Here is a 19816-nt window from a genome sequence, read left to right as displayed (position 1 = left end):
AAGAATGCAAAAAAGCATAAGGCTCATTTTTTTTCCTTCCACGGACTATAGAAACTTCCTCTATACACTTTCTTTACTTAGCCTTTTAAATAAATATCTAAGTACTCCTGTCCTATTGATTATTAATATAATTTCATCCTAAGGGACCGTCCCGGTAAAATTTAAAAAAGTAATTATCTCGTTTCATCTTATCGATAGAGGTCATGATATCTACGGAATCGACTTATATGGGTGATTCGATACAATCGCTTGAAACACTCGCGATCGATCGAAATAAAATTCACCCACATCAGTCGGTCTAGGTTTTATGTATCAGCCTAGAGTCGTACCCTTTTAATATTTACATTGTTAGTATACAATTGTTTCTTCCGAATTTTGTTGGAAACTTGCTAAAAAAGTTCAGCAAACATGTCGGAAAGAAAAGTACTGAATGTAAGTGTTGCTATATGTAATACGAAGTGTTTCCTGTATTTACACAGAATTTAAATTTATATTTTCCAATTAAATAATTGTTTACCACCTGATCCCTTTCAGAAATACTACCCCCCGGATTTCGATCCGTCTAAAATACCTCGAATGAAATTACCCAGAAATAGGCAGTACACAGTAAGATTGATGGCACCGTTTAATATGAGGTATGAAGCTTTTGGCGAAGGACAGTCGAAAGAACATGTTTCATCCAAACATTTAATTTATTTTTATATCATTACTTCCAGTCTTTGCATTGTGTCCACTTATAACTCTTGTTAAATCTCAGCTTATGTGAACTGGAGTAACTCTGCATCACTTTATTTCAGATGTAAAACTTGTGGGGAATATATTTATAAGGGCAAGAAATTTAATGCCAGGAAAGAAGATGTGGAAGGGGACGACTACTTAGGAATAAGGATATACAGGTTTTACATCAAAGTAAACTTTCCTTTATAGTTTATTCTGGTAGAGTAAACACATTAGGGGATACTAAAAATGACAATCTCTCTCAGTGCACCAGGTGTCTGCAAGAAATATCTTTTAAAACGGACCCCAGAAATACAGACTATGAAATTGAAGCTGGGGCAACCAGAAATTTCATGGCCCTGAAACTTGCCGAGGAAGCGGCACAAAGAGAAGAAGATGAGATTAAAGAAGAAGAAGCCAGTAACCCAATGAAGGTTTGACATAGCATTTTTTCTTAATATTTGTATGCTCAGCGAAGTGAAGTTTTATGTAGAATCACTTGACGCTCATCTCATGCTGTGGAGCAATCTACTGGGACACTATCTGTACTTAGCGCTTCATTATTTCTCATATGCCAATGGAATGCTAATGACAAGATCATATTTGTACAAACTGAACAAATGGAAACATTTCCATGAAGACTTTGCTTTGTACTCATGCTTTATCATTGAATGGTAACTTTTAATAAATAAAAACGGATTGAATGTGAACAGTGAGTCTGTATATTTGGCATTATTCGTGCAAATACTAATTATATTACACAGTAACAAATATTATAGCGTATTTTTTCAATGTTTACTTTTTGAAGTTTTTTCTTATGTGAGAGGCAGCTACTTGAGCCACTTCCTGCCAGTTGCCTAATGTTTTACTGCCAATTTTTGTTTCAGCTCCTTGAAAATAGAACAAAGGCTTCAAAACAAGAGTTGGAGTTATTGGAGTCTTTGGAGGAGCTTAAGGATTTGAATAGGCGTCAAAGGACAATCGACTACGATACAATGCTATCTCAATATGAAGACAAAAGGAAAGAGCGCGAAGAAGAAGAAGATGAAAAAACAGTCAGGTAATAGTGGTTCGTTGTTTAAATTGGACTGCATTCATATAAAAAGCAAGAGGACAGTCAGTAAATTTCATTGAAATAATACGATCCCAAATGAATGAGTGCTACATTTTATGAATGAGATGCTAATATAACTTTTATTAATGTTCTGGTAATTTAGAATTGTGTGTGATTAATTATTGTGAGCCATTGTTACAGAACTCATTTATGAATGTAACTCTGTAATATCCAATATGTCAATCTTCATTTAACATCCTTCTCTGCTAGGTCGATATTTGGCACATCGAGTAAAAAAATTGTTGTTGAGGAAATTGTGGAAGACGTTGAAGAAGAGAATGAAAAAGAATATTATGAAGATGGAGAGCCTTCATCCAAAGTTGCAAAAATTAGCACATCAACAAGTTTTGCTCAGCCTGTTTCATTGGTGAGTTTTATTAGTTCTGTGGCTTTCTACAAGTGCAACTATCTTTCATTTTTCCAAGTGATCCTTTTTAAAAAAAGAAATTTTATTTTTATAATGCATTTAAAATCAAAAACTTTGTTTGAATCTTGAATGCAAAGCGATATCTAACATGAAGAAATAGCTGTGGAAAAGGAAATGGCCCAACAACTATGGGAATAATTTTATATAAAGTTTCTGCCGTGAGAACATTCAAATTTGGTGTGACCCCAGTGATGCTGTCTCAAAGTTGCGAAAGAGTTTAGATGTCATTCAATATGCATTAGCTCAAAGTGAAAGAGCTCATTTCTGTTCCTCCTATGCAGGGTATGGGAATTGGTGGGCTATTAGTCAACACTGCACTCAAGCAAAGAATGGTCTAGAATCAAAAGCATTGCTAATGTGTCAAATGCCTTCTAGAAACCCAGGAAACACACAAATGCATCCTGATAGTATTCTTAATTCCTTTATATTGATGTCCTCATTGCTGTAATTCTATTGCATGTTGCCATCCCCTTTCTAAACACAAACTACTTGTCAACCAGGTAGATGCTTGCTATGCTGTGCAATCCTTTATTAATGAAACTCCTTATCACATAGGCTAGTGTTCAAAATTGATATAATTATTCAAGTAAAATTCCCTCCTCATGAATGCTGTCTACATTCAAAATATCCTTTAATTTGTCAGTAGAATTTTCAGTAATTCTGTCAGTATATAGTGTACTTTTTCCTGCTACTTTGACTGACTTTATTTCCTCTACCACTTTTATTGTCCCAATAGTTCTAGTATTTCAAGACTACATGTGGTCATTCACGTTGCCATTATCTCAAAATCAGTTATGGCAAAAAATCAAAATGATCAGTTTAAATATTTATTGTCCCTTAAATCCTCTTTAAGAGTGCTCTCAACTCATACCGTACCATGTGATTTTAGAAGAATAAGAAAGGAAGTATGGGCTAATTTGATGATGGAATGAACCTATATGAAAATAAAAAAATTGAATTAAGATTGAAAAATAAAATAATTTTTGAGGAAATGACTAATATAATCACCTAGTGAGGAGGCATATAGTTGAGAGAACATAATTATCATTTTTACGGTCTTTGCATAGTGATAATCAGTCTTTGGTATTTAGACAATAAGCCTTCTAATAAAAATTCCTGATCACAAAAATAGTCCTCGAAATTCTTAATATTCACACTTATTAATTAAAAGTCATGGTAATTCTATTTAGCGAGTGGTAAGTGTTCAATCAATAGAAATATAAAGGAGAGGAGGATAAATTTGAGAGGAAGTGGGGAGCATGGCAAAAACCAATCCAAGGATTATTTAATTTCAATCACATAACTCCCTTTACTGCATGTAATTTCAGTAAATGATGCTTTCATATCTTGCTGTGAATGGTAAGATAACAAACTGTTATCTAAACGTTTGCAAATAATGGAAAGTGGTTATGACTGTATTTGGAAACACAACATTCATTTTGCACACATTTTTTGGGTGAAAGTCAAACTTCCTTGGGGTATATATAAGAAATGGTTGAAGTAGTAAGAATCTTCAATGTTTTAGCATCATGTCATTCGAGATTTAGGTATCTTAATCAATGCACTCATATTTTAATGAGCAACAAGTTGGTTGTTCTTCTCATAACGGAAAAGCATTGTGCATGTTAATCAAATGGAAGAAATTTTCAGGGTGGTTCATCATATCTAGCATATGGGGATTTCACTTTGTAGGCAGATGCACAGTCATGTAAAATCCCTGTTAACTTCGGCTTCTTATCTTGGTTCATAAGTTCAAAGATTTTTTAATTCTCCTCATTTTTAATCAAATGACAATTACTTTGTTTCTGTGAATTTACCTAAAAAAAACAGGGCACTTAGGAATGAGATCAGATTTTTTTCTATGGATTTCTCTCAGGAGTCAAGCCCTGAAAATTTCTGCTTGTCTTAGTAATTTGGGCTAAGAATTTGCATCCTAAATACATCACCATTGCCTATCCTAATAAAAGATGGCATTATATTAATAAACATGTAATATTTATTTATTGAAAACTTATGTGGCAACAATGTTGCATATTAAATGGTTAAGCCAGTGCATCCATGTAGGTATAATGGGATTAGTCTGGTTAATTTGCAATCATGTGGATCGATTTGCACACGTATTTAATTTTTGTGTGTTAAAGGGAAATATAGATGTAAGATTGAGGTTTTGTCTGGAGGAGGAATATCCTGTCTAAATATTTTATGGAAATGATATAACAACTATATAGCAGTTAATAGCTATACTTTCTGATATCATTTTTTTCATAGTTATGAGATGGCTACTTATGAATGTTAGCTCAATACTGTTTAGGGTCTACTTTAGTTCATTTTCAATGGATTAAAGGTACAAATTTTTTTCCAGTTCTCAAATATTTTCATTACAACGATAAAATGTACTATAAAGTATGTTGAAGGAGTTTAATTATCCATCATTTGTTCAGAGTTTACTCTGTGGAAGTAGATTTATTCACCGCATGAAAACTATTGCTTTTACAAATAATTGTCTTATGTTGTCTAATATGCAGAAACCAAAACAAGGACCTTCCTGGGAAAGAAGTGTTGGCACAATGAACCGAAAAAGTGGACTCTCAGGGTTGGTGCGTGTTAAAAAGGCAGCTGATGGTGTCAGTGAATCTATAAAGCATGCTGATCAGCCCAGTGGAAGTGATGGAAATAGAAAGGAAAGCGTTGAAAAACAAAGTGATGGGATTAAAACTGCAGTGACTCCTGGCAACACCTCTGTTGCATCTCAGAATCAGTCAGGCCTAAGTATATTAGGCTCATACTCTGGTAGTGACAGTGATTGAATTTCATGGACAAATTAACAATATTTATTGCATTAATTTATGTGACACAACAGCCAGATTTCAAATGATTTGGCAGACATGTTCAAAACATTAGTGATGTGCAATGTTGACTCTTAACTACTTTGACAATTTCATTACATGGCACTTCTTTTTCACATAATTCTGAATTTACTGCCCCTGAAATGCAAAAATAGAACTTAGTGATTACTATGATTTTCAAATGATCAAGTTTATTTGAAAATGAACTTACTTCATCTTCAGAATGTGAAGTATGCATCACTAAATATTTTCAAATACCTTCACTTCAATCATTAAAGGAATATTGTGGAATGCAGGAATTTCTTTATCTAATTTTTGCACTGAATTATACTGCTATAATAAATGTATCTTGACCATGATTTTGCTGTGTATTTATTTTCCAAAAGGTCATGTACAAAAGCAAATTATTTTATATAAATCCTTCACAATTTTATATTCTATACTTTCTAAGTCATTCTTTAAATAGCATAAAGATGATTCTCAAGGTAATGTGCTTAACATAATGTTCAACAAGTTAAGTTTTCAATCAAAAAAAGATTGATTGCTACAACTCTTGGAATCTCATTTTCATGTTAGGTATACATATTTGGTTGAGCTATTATTCTGTTTTTTCTATTAGTTGCTTTAATTTAGCCTTTGAAATGGAAACTATGGTGATTGGATGTTTACAAGCATATGCTCCATAAGAGCATGTTTCATGTAAAGTGCCTGCAATAATCCGTTCAGAATAATGAACTACATGCCTCTAAGCATTGGACAAAGAATTAAATGCTAGCCATTGTTAACATTTTTGCAATATCATGATGCAGCACTATTTAGAAAGTTAATTTTTTATCACAATTTTGTGAGAAAGCTGTGCCTTATACAGAAAGAAATATATATGCTACTACAATATTAAAATATCCATTCCCAATTAGGTATGATAATTGTTCATTGTATAGATCTTTTAGGGAATTTCGAGATCAGCTCCCGGCTTCATTGGTAGTAATGACCTTTTTTGCCATATCTTAACATTTAACAACTCAGAATTCAGGTGTGGGGCCCTTTATCCAATATCACTAAATCTTGAGAGAGTAAAAAATGAGAAGCATGGTAAATGCATTCATTTTGCAATTGTTCTTTCAAAATTATTCATGTACTTTGGCTCTGGTAAATATATATCTACATATATGGTATACATATGTTTTAAGTATATAATGTTCGTGTTACATTTAAAACTAATTACTTTAAAGCGGGGTTGAATTTAACAAATTCATTTCATGAAGTACTTTGGCCCGGAGAAACTTCACCTTTTCAGAAGAACTTACATAAAACACATTTAAAATGCCTAAGTTCTTTTCCCTTCATTAAAATACCTTGATGAAGGCTGACAATGAGGAGTTGTTAGCATGGTATGAGAGTAAGTAGAATCTCCCCAATGAGAGGAATGGATTCTGTAAAGTTGTAACACAGATCTGTTTTTTTCATTTTTTCTAGAATATGGTTTTCCATAGGTGTGGTGTAATCTATTACTGTAGCGTGGCCTATTCATAAAGGATTGCAATGGGTGATTTTGTGGATGGCTTGGTGGTGGCCCACATACTTCCTGAGGTTTTTTGTGAGGAGGACATGTGTAATAAGAGTGACTTGGAGTAGGAAAGAAAGCGGAAGCTTTGCACCTGGGATTGTAGATAGAGGATGCACAAGAAGTCCTTCCATTTTCATGCACAGCTAACTCTAGTTCTGCTATCCGTGCCTCAAGCCTTGTCCTTTGGCACTGTCCACGCTCAATCTGGGCCTCCAATTGTTTAACCTCATCTTCTAACTGCATCACCCTTCTTTGCTTCATTTCAAGGGTAGAATATATCTCCTGTAGTTGCTCTGCTTTAGCGGAGAAGAACTTGTTAACCTGCCAATATAATATTGAATAATTTAGAATTGAAATAAAATGTAGAGCATATATATGTTTATAAAATATTGCAGACTTATTCTTGGTTGATAAGGTTAATGAAGGAAAGCAGACAAGATTATTACCGTGTCAACATTGCGCTCCTGATCTTCAAGTTTAGCCTGTAATGCTGTCATTTTTCCTGTTTTGGTTTTATCTTTCTTTCGTAATAATTTTAATAGCTCATCACGTACTTGAAGGACCTTTAATAAATATTACATTTATCAGTATTTTTGGCACTGAAAATTTTTAAGGCATTTGTACATAGTTGTCATTAGTAAGGACACCGAGTTTTTTAACCTACTCACACAGAATAAGTTAAATTAATTGATGTAAATCAGTTTATATTATTCATATATATATATATATATATATATATATATATATATATATATATATATATTTTCCTCAGTTCTCTTTTATTACTTTATATACATACATATATATATATATATATATATATATATATATATATATATATATATATATATATATATATATATATGTATATAAAGTAATAAAAGAGAACTGAGGAAAAAAAACCTTTTGAAGTACTTGAACCAGCAGAGTTATTAAAGTAGGCTAGAGTTCAAATGTAGACTTTTAAGAGACATGTATGACATAGGTAAAATATAAGAGAATTTAAATAAAAGCATCTATGGAATGATACCAAAGAAGATGGGGGCTAATATTTTTAAACACTGCTCACTCAAAAAAACTGTTAGCAAAAATAATTTGTAAAAGAATGAAATATAACTTTTAACAGATAATTGCTGAGGATCAATAAGTTTAGAGGAAAGTTGAGGATAAGAGAAGCAATTTGAGCAATAAGAGTAATGACTGAAAAAGTAATTTGGAAACATAGACGTGCATAACAATGATGGATCTGTATGAGGTATTTGGTAGATAGGAGTTAAATATTCAGAGTGCTAAAACTATTGGCATTATCTTAACAGAAAAATAAATATTCTCTCTACGAAAACCAAGTAGTGATAATTAATCAAGGAGTCGAAAGAGAAATAAAAAAACAACTTAGGTTAAGATGTTCACGGCCACCAGAATAACAAGCGGAGAGGTGCTTATAAGAGTTACGGAAAGAGGTAGCTATTTAAGCAACTGGTAAAGAGGAAGACATCATTGCTTGGATATGTGTTAAAACATGAAGGGCTTCTCTACACATTAGTACTCTACACATTAGTAGATGGTAGAGTGGAGGGTGATTATGTATTGTCATGAAGACAATGCATAGAGCCACTAATGTGCAACTAACAATGACAAATGCAACATGCACAGAGGACTAAAGGTAAGAGCAAGGAACAGGGAGTAGTAGAGAGCTGTGACAGGAGATGTACTTTTCAAATCCAATCTCACTCTAAGGTAATGTTGCAGATTTAAAACTGTTATTTTTATTCCAGAACAATATGGCCAGAATTCTGTCTTAGATCCTCTTGTGCACATGTTGACCATTCCATATTGAGCTAAGTATCAAGACTACAATGTCTGTATCTGTTTTATTCTCCATTGTATGTTACAAAAAATAGTAATTACTACTCCATAAGGGCTAACACCCATAATCATAGTACCAAGGCAAAATGTAACTTGGATATTTCCCAATGCAGGTTAACATGCACACACCAGTAAATCTGTGAACAATTATCCCAAATACAACACTTTGCTAAATTCTACCAGCACTGTTAACAATATGAGAAATGTCTCATTACTAGACTTAACATACATTCCATGAATGAATATTCTGACCTGTATTTCTCAAGTATCAATTTTTAATCTATAAGTATTTTCCTTTTTGTGTGTATTACATGCATATTAGTTTTTTTTAATCTTAGATTGTACTGACAACAAACAACATAGCTGATATTATGCTACCTGCAAAACTAAATATATCATTCCGTATTGCTGGCTCACAGCCTACAAGTTGGACACATCCTGTGTAGGTCTGGATAGCTTAAATCAGCATATATAAAGAATGAAAAGAATTACTGCATAGTGAATGTAGGCACAAACATAGGTCAGGGAATAAGTGGATTATGAAAAATTGTTGATCGGATGCACCAGTAATGGACAAGTATGAAGATGCATGTTAGATCATACTTGGAAAATGGATGAGAATGAAATCACATAGCAGATATCTATGACCTATGAAGGAGCAGAGTAATTGGTTTGAAAGGAAGGTGTAAACTAAGGAAATCATGGCTGAATAGGGGGACTCTCAATACAAGGAACATTATCAATCTCAGAAATCAATGTATCACGCATGAAACATTTTGAATTGACCAAGGCAGTGAAATGAGAATGATAATGGTGGTAGAATAGAATAAATTATGAACATTAAAAGTAGTATTTGCCTGATACCAGGAATGATATTCAAACCCCATATGAGTGCTACCCATCATTACCTATGAACAAAGGCAGAATGGCTGCCAGAGTAGGCCCAGGAGATCATTTGAAATCAAAATTGAATCACTACTACTTTAGTTTGGGAAGTGTCGAGAATTTTGACCTTTCATGCAATGGTCTGCTTGGGAAAATTCTAGCATCCCACTGGGTCAGTGTCTTCCTAGCCTATGGACCACTATATACCCAGATTACAGTTTATTTCAGTGTAACTACGTAATTCATCAATTGAACTGTCCTCTGTATTCACTTTTGTCACTCAATATACTACCTTGATCAAAAAGTTCCCGGAATAACCACCGTGTGGCGCTCCCATCGTTCCGATTTGAGTTCTGTTTTTTTTTGTTAAATTGGTACATCTGTTGTTGATATTCCCTTTAAATCTTAGTGTCATAACTTGACATTTGCAAAAGTTACCTAGCCAAGAGTACATCTATCTCTGTGTGTGTTGGCGATATTTTACAATTTCAGAAATGGATTTAAATTTGCAACAACGAACTTGTATTAAATTTTGCGTAAAAAACGGATTTAGTGGCGCACGGACGTTGGAAATGTTGGAAAAGTGTTTCGGCAACGATTCTCTTAAAAAAACGGTCGTTTACCAGTGGCACGAGCGGTTCAGAAGTGGTCGTGAGTCAATCGAAGATGATGAACGCAGTGGCAGACCATCGACATCGAAAGTCGGTGAAAAAATTGATAAAGTAAAAGAAATGTTGGTCAATAACCGCAAATTAACCATCAGAGAAATAGCGGAGGACTTGAACATTGCCTATGGATCCGCCCAAGACATTGTGGTTAATGATTTGGGTTTCCGTCGTGTAGCAGCAAAGTTGGTGCCAAAAGACCTCAATTTCATGCAAAAAAGAGACCGTGTTGACGTCGCAAAAGACATGATTTGCGAGGCTGAATCCGATCCCACATTCATCAAAAGGATCATTACTGGAGACGAGACGTGGGTTTATGAGTACGACACGCAATCCAGACATCAGGCAAGTGAATGGCGTTCACCAAATGAGCCGAGACCAAAAAAACCACGTCGTTTTCAGTCAAAAAAGAAGGCAATGCTGACGGTTTTCATGGATTACAACGGTGTAGTGCATCATGAATTTTTGCCAGAAGGCCAGACAGTAAACAAAGAGTATTATTTGGGCGTTATGAGACGTTTGCGTGAAGCAATTCGCCGAAAGAGACCAGAAATGTGGGCAGAAAACTCGTGGATTTTGCACCATGATAACGCACCGTCGCACAGTGCTATCATTATTCGTAATTTTTTGACGAAAAATGCAACAAATACCATCCAACAGCCACCGAATTCACCTGATTTGGCTCCCTGTGACTTCTTTCTGTTCAATCGAGTTAAAAAACCATTACGGGGAACGCGTTTTAGCAGCCGAGAGGAAGTAATGGAAAAATCGCAGGAAGCACTGATGGACATACCGAAAACCGAATATAAAAAATGTTTCGAGGATTGGATCAAGCGCTGGCATAAGTGTGTTGCAGTCGATGGGGATTACTCTGAAGGGGACAATATAGATTTAGATGAATAAACTTGTATTTTTAATTTTCTGAATAAATTCCGGGAAATTTTTGATCAAGGTAGTATACCATATAAATGAATTTATGTTGATGTTGATCAGTGGGGGTCCATGCTGAAAAATGAAATCAATTAGAGGAATGCAAGTCATTCATAGTCTATTTCCTCACCTTTGCCTGTTCTCGCATTACCCGTTCTCTCTGTTCAACTTCCAATTGTTTTTGTGTGACCAGCTGCAAGTGCCTTTCGTTATCTTTCTCTGCTTGAACCAAACGATGTCGAAGCTCCACTATTTCTTGCCACAGTGCCTCTTGATCTTGAATGCCTCCTTTTTCTTGATTCCACTTTTGCTGCAATGCCTTCAAATTGTGATCCCTGTGGTAAATTAAGGTTTGTTAGAGCCACCCTACATGTTTCCCCAAAAAAATTGCACATATTACTAGTGAATAGCTCGTTGAATGAGAACACTTTGTGATTATGCTTGGTATATGCTTACTGAATTTTATTTTTTAGCATGGACTGTAATTTATCTTGTATTTTTCCTCATTTACTTTTTCTATAAAAAACCATAAACTCAGTAATCATCACGAAGGTCAGTTTGGTAGGTGATGGTAGAGTTCATGCAGCAATAAGCCGGACGGCATGTGAAATTCACACATTGGGGAAGGGGGGCCAGTTCCTTTCCATATGCTGATTATGGTTTCCCAGGAATATCTGGTACCCAAAAAATCATACAGCTTGGGTGGAGGTGCAGGTGCCCATAGAGGCTTGCCTGGGAATCAAACCCAGGCCCTCTGGTCAGTAGTCCAATGCTCTACCCTTGGACTACCGCGACCCATACTTTTTCTATTTTATTTTTTCCTCCCTAGGTACATACATACAAATAAATATATGAAATTGTGCATCTCAGTTACCACTGACAGTCATTCTTTTACTGGGCTTGCTAGTTGGAAACTAATCTGTGTACCTTGCACTTGCTTCCTTTAAATGTGTGTCCACTTGCTGCTGAAGTCTCTTTATAGTCTCATCTCTGCTGGATATTTCAGACTTAAGTACATTGATGACTGGTGCTACTTCCTCATCAGAAACTAAATTAATAGCCTCCTGTTGAAAATGATAAAATCATAAATTAAACTAAGTCTTACTTCAAGTAGTCATAAAGTTAGTGCTTACTTATGAAGATAAATTTCCAGCATAATGGAATGCCCAAGAAATTGAGGGAGAGCCAATTGAATGGAACTTGATCCTTCATTACAAATAGTATTACTCAATTATTAAAAAATAATCTTTACAAGATATGCAAATGCTGATACACTCTAAACCCTTAGGATTCAAACTACAATACTTCCCAAAATATATCCTACAACTAAAATAACATTTTCTGTCATTATCTCATTCTTTTCTGCTGTTAGTCCTCTCTACTTCACAATTCACCTTCCATCTAAGCAAGCTCATGCCATGAAAATTCATAGAGTTATATTCTCTTTGGTGTATAGCATGAGGCCCTCTCCAAGGACTACAAGCTTGACATGGTGGAAGGGTTTGCGTATTCTGCTGACCAATAGAGCTGAGCTGGCAGGAGCAACAATGCCCATACCTGATAGGTTTAAAGGGTACGAGTCAGTTGAAAGGTATTCCCTGCAGCCTCTTCCTCAATGCGGTGGCTGCAAACCCACTTGGGTTCAGTGGATGGACATTTTAAAGATAATGCCATATTAAAAATACTTTGGATGAAGGAAATAAGAAACCACCTCACATATTATCCTAAGAAAATATGACAGAACCAAATGTGAAAAAGAGTCCTGAGAACTATTGGATTCAGCCGATTAGGCCATGCATTATGCCTGAGGGCAGAAGAAGTAAGGCTTTGGCGGTCATCATTGCACGAAACTCTTGCAAAGCGGAATCAACAGCAAAGGCAGTGAGGAAGATCGAAGAGGAGCACCACCGTGAAAATATGGACTATGAATGTTAGGACGATGCTGAGGGCAGGGAAGTTGGTAAACATCAAGTGAGAGAGATATGGAAAGAAGAAACAATATAGATATCTTGGGATATGCTAGGTAAGACTTGTGAGTATAGTAGTAGGTGGTGCCATGGAACATTAAAAAACTTCCCTAAACCTATTAGAATACTGATAATATCATGGAAATTTTCTGGTCTATTAATTTTAAATGAAAAGGTACCCATTGCCACAAATTATGCACCTGGTAGTCTTCAATTTAAGAACCAGACCAACGGCTACAATAAAAATTCAACAAAATTTGATCACTCCAATTAATCTCTTCAAAGAAAAACTTCTGAAATAAATACCACATCCTAGAGTGTCACCATAAAATTATGATTGAGTTACATGGTAGGATCAAAATGTAGTAGGACTAAATTTCTGTAGCACCAACGGAGCGGGGAAGAGGAGTTGGTATTGTTGTCTACCTGTTTATGGCAGTGGGGAGCCTTCCGAAGAGACCGATATTTTTTCCAGCCGCCTATGGGCAAGCGGAGAGTAACCACGTCGATTTCCGTGAACTTCTGTTTAGAAGTCTCGATCCTAGATGGAGAAAAATCTGGAGCAGCACAACGCCATTAAATTCTGCGGAAAACTGCGATGGAAACCCTCAAAATGATTAAGGATGCCTACGGGGATGCTGCCATGAGCCACTCAAGAGTGTTCGAGTGGCATAAGCTGTTCCGGGAGGGCTGGGAATTCGTTGAAGATGACCAGCGTGCTGGTCCCCCGTCAACTTCTAAGACTGATGAAAATGTGGTGAAAGTAAAGGCACTTCTGAACTCCGACCGGCACGAAAACATTCGTCTGATTGTTGATGAGTCAGGGATTTCATACGGTAGTGTTCAAAAATTATTACTGGGGATGTGGCCATGCGAAAGTTGTGCGTCAATTTTGTACCAGGGGTGGTGTACGAAAAGTGAATTGTGAGCAAATTTCCTTGGAAATTCAGAACTGTGTCCAAGAGAACCCATATTTCCTTGGCAATGTGATTACCGGTGACGGAACGTGGTGTTTTGAGTACGACCCTGAGACCAAACGCCAGAGCGCCGAGTGGCACAACAGTAAGCCCCCGTGCATGCGAAGAAAGACAGAATGAGCAAGACAAGGGTCATACTAAGGGACACATATGCATGCAGTCAAGGGTCATACTAAGGGACACGTATGCATGCTTATCTCCTTTTTTGACCATCTTGGTGTGGTTCACACGGAGTTCGTACCCTCTGGACAGACTGTGAATGCTAGTTTTATCGGGGACTTGCTTGACAGGTTGCGCAAACACGTCTGCCGCATGTGGCCAGACATCACCGATTCTTGGAAGCTTCACACAACAACGTGTCACACCGTGCTTCTGGTGAAGGAGTTTCTGGCCAAGCACAGGGTTGCCACCTTGCCTCAGCCCCCCTACATTCCAGATCTACCACCACTGGACTTCTTCCTCTTTCCTCGGCTCAAGCAGTACATCAAGGGAAACCGATACAGCCTAATAGAAGATGTCCAAGGGGCCGTGACGGTATCTCTGAGGGGGATCCCGTAAAGTGAGTTCCAGAAGATGTACACGAAGTGGGAATCGCGTTATATGCATTGTGTGGAAACACCAGGGTGCCCTTTGAGGACTACTAAGGATTTGTACCGATTAGTTCAATAAAAAAATATAAATGTATTCAGTCGCACTATTTTTTGATCCTACCTTGGAAATACAGTTTAATTTGGAAAGGAGTAATATTTTTTGCATTTAAACATTAGTTTTTAGCTGATAAAATACATAAAAATAAGTGCCAATTTTAAAGGGTTATTCAGCTAGACGCAAAATGCTTTAAGCGCTGCAGCAAATATGCTTTCTGAGGTTTTGTATTCGATAAACAATGGAACAAATATTGATATAATTCATACTGTTGCCTGTAGTACTGCAGTTCGAAGTTGTTCATTTTCCCTCTTGTAATTATTTAGTTCTTCATTTGCTTTGCCGAGTTGCTGCTGAACCTCATTCAAGTTCATGTAAAGTTGTGCTTCTTTTTCAGATGTTTTCAAAGCACCTATATCAAGTAATTTATTTAGCAGTTTATCTTAAGTATAATGGATTGGCTAAGGTAATTACAATGTTCAATGTTATATATATATATATATATATATATATATATATATATATATATATATATATATATATATATATATATATATATATATATATATATGTATACACATACATATATGTATAAAATAATGCAGTTCATATTTAGAGAAGTGAAAAATACCTTCTTGAATGATTGTAGCTTTGCTAACTTCAGACACATCAGCAAGTTCTAAGCTTTTCTCTTGGACGGATACAAGTCTTTCATGAGAATTTTTCAATTCCCTTTCTAAATCTTCCCTATTATATGAAACAAGTAAATTATACAATCAAACCATACTCCAATTTATGCAATAAGCATTTTAAAAATGTTGAGCAATTTTCTAAATCCAAGGCTTAATAGCCGAGTGTAAATAAATTTATCAGTACCCTAAATCATTTATAAATTTGCTTTCAAGACTTTCTTACCGCAATTTTTTTTCATTCTCCAACTCCCTTTGTGCCTTGTTAAGCTCCTCTCTCAGATTTTCTTCAATTTTGGCACTTTCATTTTGTTGTTCAGCCTTTAATTTTTTGAGGTCACTAACCCTAAACATGCAGAAATTTGGATAATTATCATAAATATAAAAAAAGAAAATCATATCAGAAACCATTTTGGGACAAATAATAAAAAAATTATTTTCCCTCTAGCTAAATTCATTACCTTGCTTCTAAGCTTTCTCGTTGCTTTTCTAACTTCTCTTTCACTTCTGTCGCTAAACGGCACTGCTTTGCTTGATAACTTAACTTCTGTTCAAGCAGCTGATACTTTTCATCTCTTTGTTTCAGTTGCGCTTCAAAGGATTTTAGCTGGGCAGATTGTTGGTAGATTTTACCATCACTAGTTGAGGATTTATTTTCAAGTTCTTTAATTCTTTGAAAATGTTTTTTAATCTGGTGCTCAAGCTGTGTCTTCTGTTGATTTATGGATACCATCTTTTCCCTTTCACTATCCAATTCTTCAGACAATCCTTTCAACTGCTTAGAAACATAATCATTTTCCATCTCAAGAAGTTCCAGTTTTTTCTCCAGGTCAATGCACATACTCCTCAATGACAATGTCTCCGAATTCAATTCAGACACTAACTCACACAGTTTACCAGAAACACAATTTTGTGATTGTTTTAATATCCGATATCTTTGATGTATTTTATCTCCAGAATTTAAATAATTGGCTATTTTTCCATTGAAAGTCTCATCTTCATTTTGGTTTATACCAATTTCAATCAAATTGGTGAGAATACTATTTTTCTGATCATTTAATTCACCACATACCAGAAAGCATTCTTCTGATATTACATTTACTAAATCACCAATCATTTGCATATTTATGTTTACTTCTTTTGGACGAGGAATCTTTTCAAATGGTTTTCTTTCTTCAATGTTACTCAAATTAATATTCGTGATTATTTCCTCATCTCCGCTTATATTTTTATTAATTTGAACTCCTGTGACATTAGTAGGAGTGCTGGTATCACTTGGAAGCTATATTGAGAGAGCAATAAATAAATTACTTAATCACTAAAATAACTCCACTATTCTATGTCTTATTAATACAATTTACAAATTTTTGAAGATGAAAAAAGGTATAGAGCATAGGTTTTGAAAAGGAAAAGTAGGCCCTTGGCATTTGCCAAATTCAATCACTTTACTCTTTGAAATCCAATACTTTTTTTTAATTCACTCAATTCCATTTGTGTCTGTTTAGGAAATTTTTGAATTTTGCTATTATAGCATAATACACAAAACTATACCTTGGATGATTCTTTCTTTGCCCCAGACATTGGTTTCCCTGTAGGAGGAGAAGTAACAGGCTTTTTAGCTGGTCCAATGTGATTCAGCCTTCCTGGATTCCTTAAGGGGCTTTTTGCTCTGGGTGTACTGGGAGCACTGGTAACAGTTATTGACCTTATTCCAGATGCAGCATTTGGAGTAGACGCTCTGGGCAATTTGAGAGCAACAGATGCCTTTGTTGTAACTGCATTTGCTGTAGATTTAACTTCTGGGACAGCAGAAGACGTCCTGCTATGTGTTTTGGGCTGACTTCTCTCCCCAACTGAAGGACTTCTTTTAGCAACCGAGTGCTTATCCTGCTGTGATGCATAAGTAACCTGGAAAGTCAAATATAAATGTAATGCATTACTTAGCAACCACTTTATTTGAATTATCGTCATAGTAAGAAAAACCTAGGTGTACTGGAAAGAAATTAGCATTCTGGATTAAAATTATTATTATGTTTAAAATCTGTTAAAGTAATGGTCAGGGAAATTTTAAATTTATGATTTTGAAAGGCCCATTGAAAAATTAAGGCAGTTTGAGGTTTATGTAAAAATGAGGTTTTGTGGGGAAAAGCTTTATTTCCCAGCACTTTAGATGCACTCTTTTTACTTCAAAATGTGCTGTGAAATCAGCCTGTGTCTTATTGGTGAGGGGTACATGGTATCATTTCAACCTCTAAGTGCAGGCCGATTCACTTGAAAAAACTTACTGTAAAGTATTATTTCCCACATTAGGCATAGAAAATGGTTGGTTTCAATAGAAAGTTCAATACTATCAAAATTATAAAATAAACTAAGGGTCACATAAAAATTTAAAATGATAATAACCTCATGGGATCTTAAGAAAGAAGATTGAGACACAATATTGTATTTAAATCTGAATTCATGAATCATGGTACAGAATATTTTGATTTTTTCTGTCTGATCCAAGGATTTTTCATAAATTCTAACCCAGAAAACCACAGAGCATCTTATACGCCAGTACTTCTTGTTGACCAGGAATTTCAGTACTTAAAAAAGTGGTTTTTTTAGCTCCATATGTGAAATATCTTCCAGAATTATAATAAAATGAATAATATAAGCTACAAAAAGTGTATGAGTAAAATTAATGTAAACAAAAAAGGCCTAACAAAGAAAAATTTTGAGGCACCTATTCTTATAGAAAACTTTCCAGTGCATGTATCATATGTTTTGGTTTATGTATAATTGAATTTATTCACTTATACTTCTCACAGAATTTCCGACTTCTGCTGATTTTCAATGTTTTTATTTCTTTCAACCTTTTGACAGCTATATTATTCAATAATTATAGCAAATAATTCCTGTACAAGATGATAGTTCCTGTGAAAGGCTCTAATAAAACTAAGTGCTTGGTGACAGATGAGGTGAGAGCAGCCAGCAATGAATTTAGGGAATTATGTGCATTGAAAAAAGGGCAGGATGATCCAGGCTTCATTAACTACTTCCATAGCTATAATAAAGGGCATAAGTATTTTTTGCTTCATCCAAGGAAATCATATTATAAAAAAGTTATCAGCAAATCTGAGAGTATCACTAAAACATTATGGTAATTAGTTAATGATGTAGCCAGGGGAAAGGTACACAAGAAAGGACTTTTAATATTTAAAAATGGATAGGGGGTCAGTCTATCTGATCCAAAACAAGTAGCAGAGTATGCAATTAATTACCTAGCTAAGGTACCTCTGGATTTACAAAATGGAATAATGAGTAATGATAAATTTCATGCACGGTTTTGCCTGAATGTAATGTCTTTCATGGTCCTCTTTCTTGCAACAGAGGATGAGGTTTTGCTGTGGATCATTAGCTTTAAAAGTAAATCATCAGGCAGAATTGATGATATTCCAACTGTGATTATATAAAAATGCTCCAAGGCATAAACAAACCCTTAACACCTAATGAATGAATCCACCAATGGCAAGCTTTCAGACTATGTAAAAGTAGTAAAGATAAAACTTATCCATACAAAAGGGGATTAGGATGATATTAAAAATTACCTACCAGTGTCCTTTGTGACTAATTTTTCTAAAATCTTTGAGTCCTTCATGAGAATCAGGCTTATGAAATATATTATTAAAAATAAAATGTTAAGAATGGAACAATTTGAATTCCAAGAGGGGTTGGTGTATTCAATGATCTTTCTTGTGCAATGGATACTGTGGACCGTGACATCATTCTAAGTAAATGTAAATGTCATGGATCAGGTGAATGGCCCATAAATGTCTTAAATCATATTTAAAGGACAGGAAACAGATGGTGGAGGTATCTGGTATTGGGGTCAACCACATTATGATAAATTACTTATCATCCATAGAAACAATAAGTGTCGTAGTACCACAAGGTAGCATTCTTGGGCCATTATTATTTCTACTATATATCAATGATTTGCCAAGATATATTGAGAATTACCACATAGTTCTCTATTCAGATGATACAACTCTGGCAATGAGCCACCAGGACAGTAACTTGTTGCAAGCTGAGATTGATAGCTCATTGCTCTTGGAAAAATGGTTTAGCGTTAACAAACTGTCTGTAAATGTTCTAAAAACAAATTATACTCAATTTAAAAAAAGAAGGGAAGTGCCTCAGAGAGACCTTTGCTTAAAAGGCCAACCCACAGAAAGGGTACACAGCACCCAAGTTTTTAGGTTTGTCTATTGATGAATTCTTAAACTGGGGGAACCATGACAATGAACTATGTCCCACTTTGGCAAAAAGTGGATTTATTCTATGAAATATTACAAACATTAAAGATTTGAATATACTGAAAATGGCACTTTTCAGTCGCATATGGCTACAGAATTATTTTTTTGGGAGCAACACCTGGCTTCTGTAGAGTTTTTATAAAGCAAAAAAGATGATCAGGTATATAGAAAAAATACCCCCATAGTAAACTTGCAAACCTAATTTTAAAGAATTGAAAATTCT

The 19816-nt window shown here is 35.1% G+C and overlaps 2 protein-coding genes across 2 annotated transcripts; one reads left to right on the top strand and one right to left on the bottom strand.

The window, feature by feature from the left end:
- Positions 1–289: 289 nt before the first annotated feature.
- On the top strand, positions 290–5452 carry LOC139697704 (splicing factor YJU2). Its single transcript, XM_071596530.1, has 7 exons — positions 290–432; positions 535–635; positions 798–909; positions 984–1151; positions 1605–1777; positions 2042–2198; positions 4784–5452. Exons 1-7 carry the CDS (start codon positions 409–411, stop codon positions 5063–5065), a joined length of 1017 nt encoding a protein of 338 aa, XP_071452631.1. The 5' UTR covers positions 290–408; the 3' UTR covers positions 5066–5452.
- Positions 5186–7219, bottom strand: LOC139697706 (uncharacterized). Its single transcript, XM_071596531.1, has 3 exons — positions 7118–7219; positions 6763–6992; positions 5186–5242 (listed from the first exon to the last, which is right to left on the bottom strand). Exons 1-3 carry the CDS (start codon positions 7166–7168, stop codon positions 5218–5220), a joined length of 306 nt encoding a protein of 101 aa, XP_071452632.1. The 5' UTR covers positions 7169–7219; the 3' UTR covers positions 5186–5217.
- Positions 7220–19816: the final 12597 nt, after the last annotated feature.

The sequence above is a fragment of the Hetaerina americana genome, unplaced genomic scaffold (assembly GCF_022747635.1).
Source record: "Hetaerina americana unplaced genomic scaffold, ioHetAmer1.1.p SCAF_8, whole genome shotgun sequence".
NCBI lineage: Eukaryota > Metazoa > Arthropoda > Insecta > Odonata > Calopterygidae > Hetaerina > Hetaerina americana.
The sequence above is the reverse complement of the archived record's forward strand: the minus strand, read 5'-3'. Positions and strand labels throughout refer to the sequence as shown.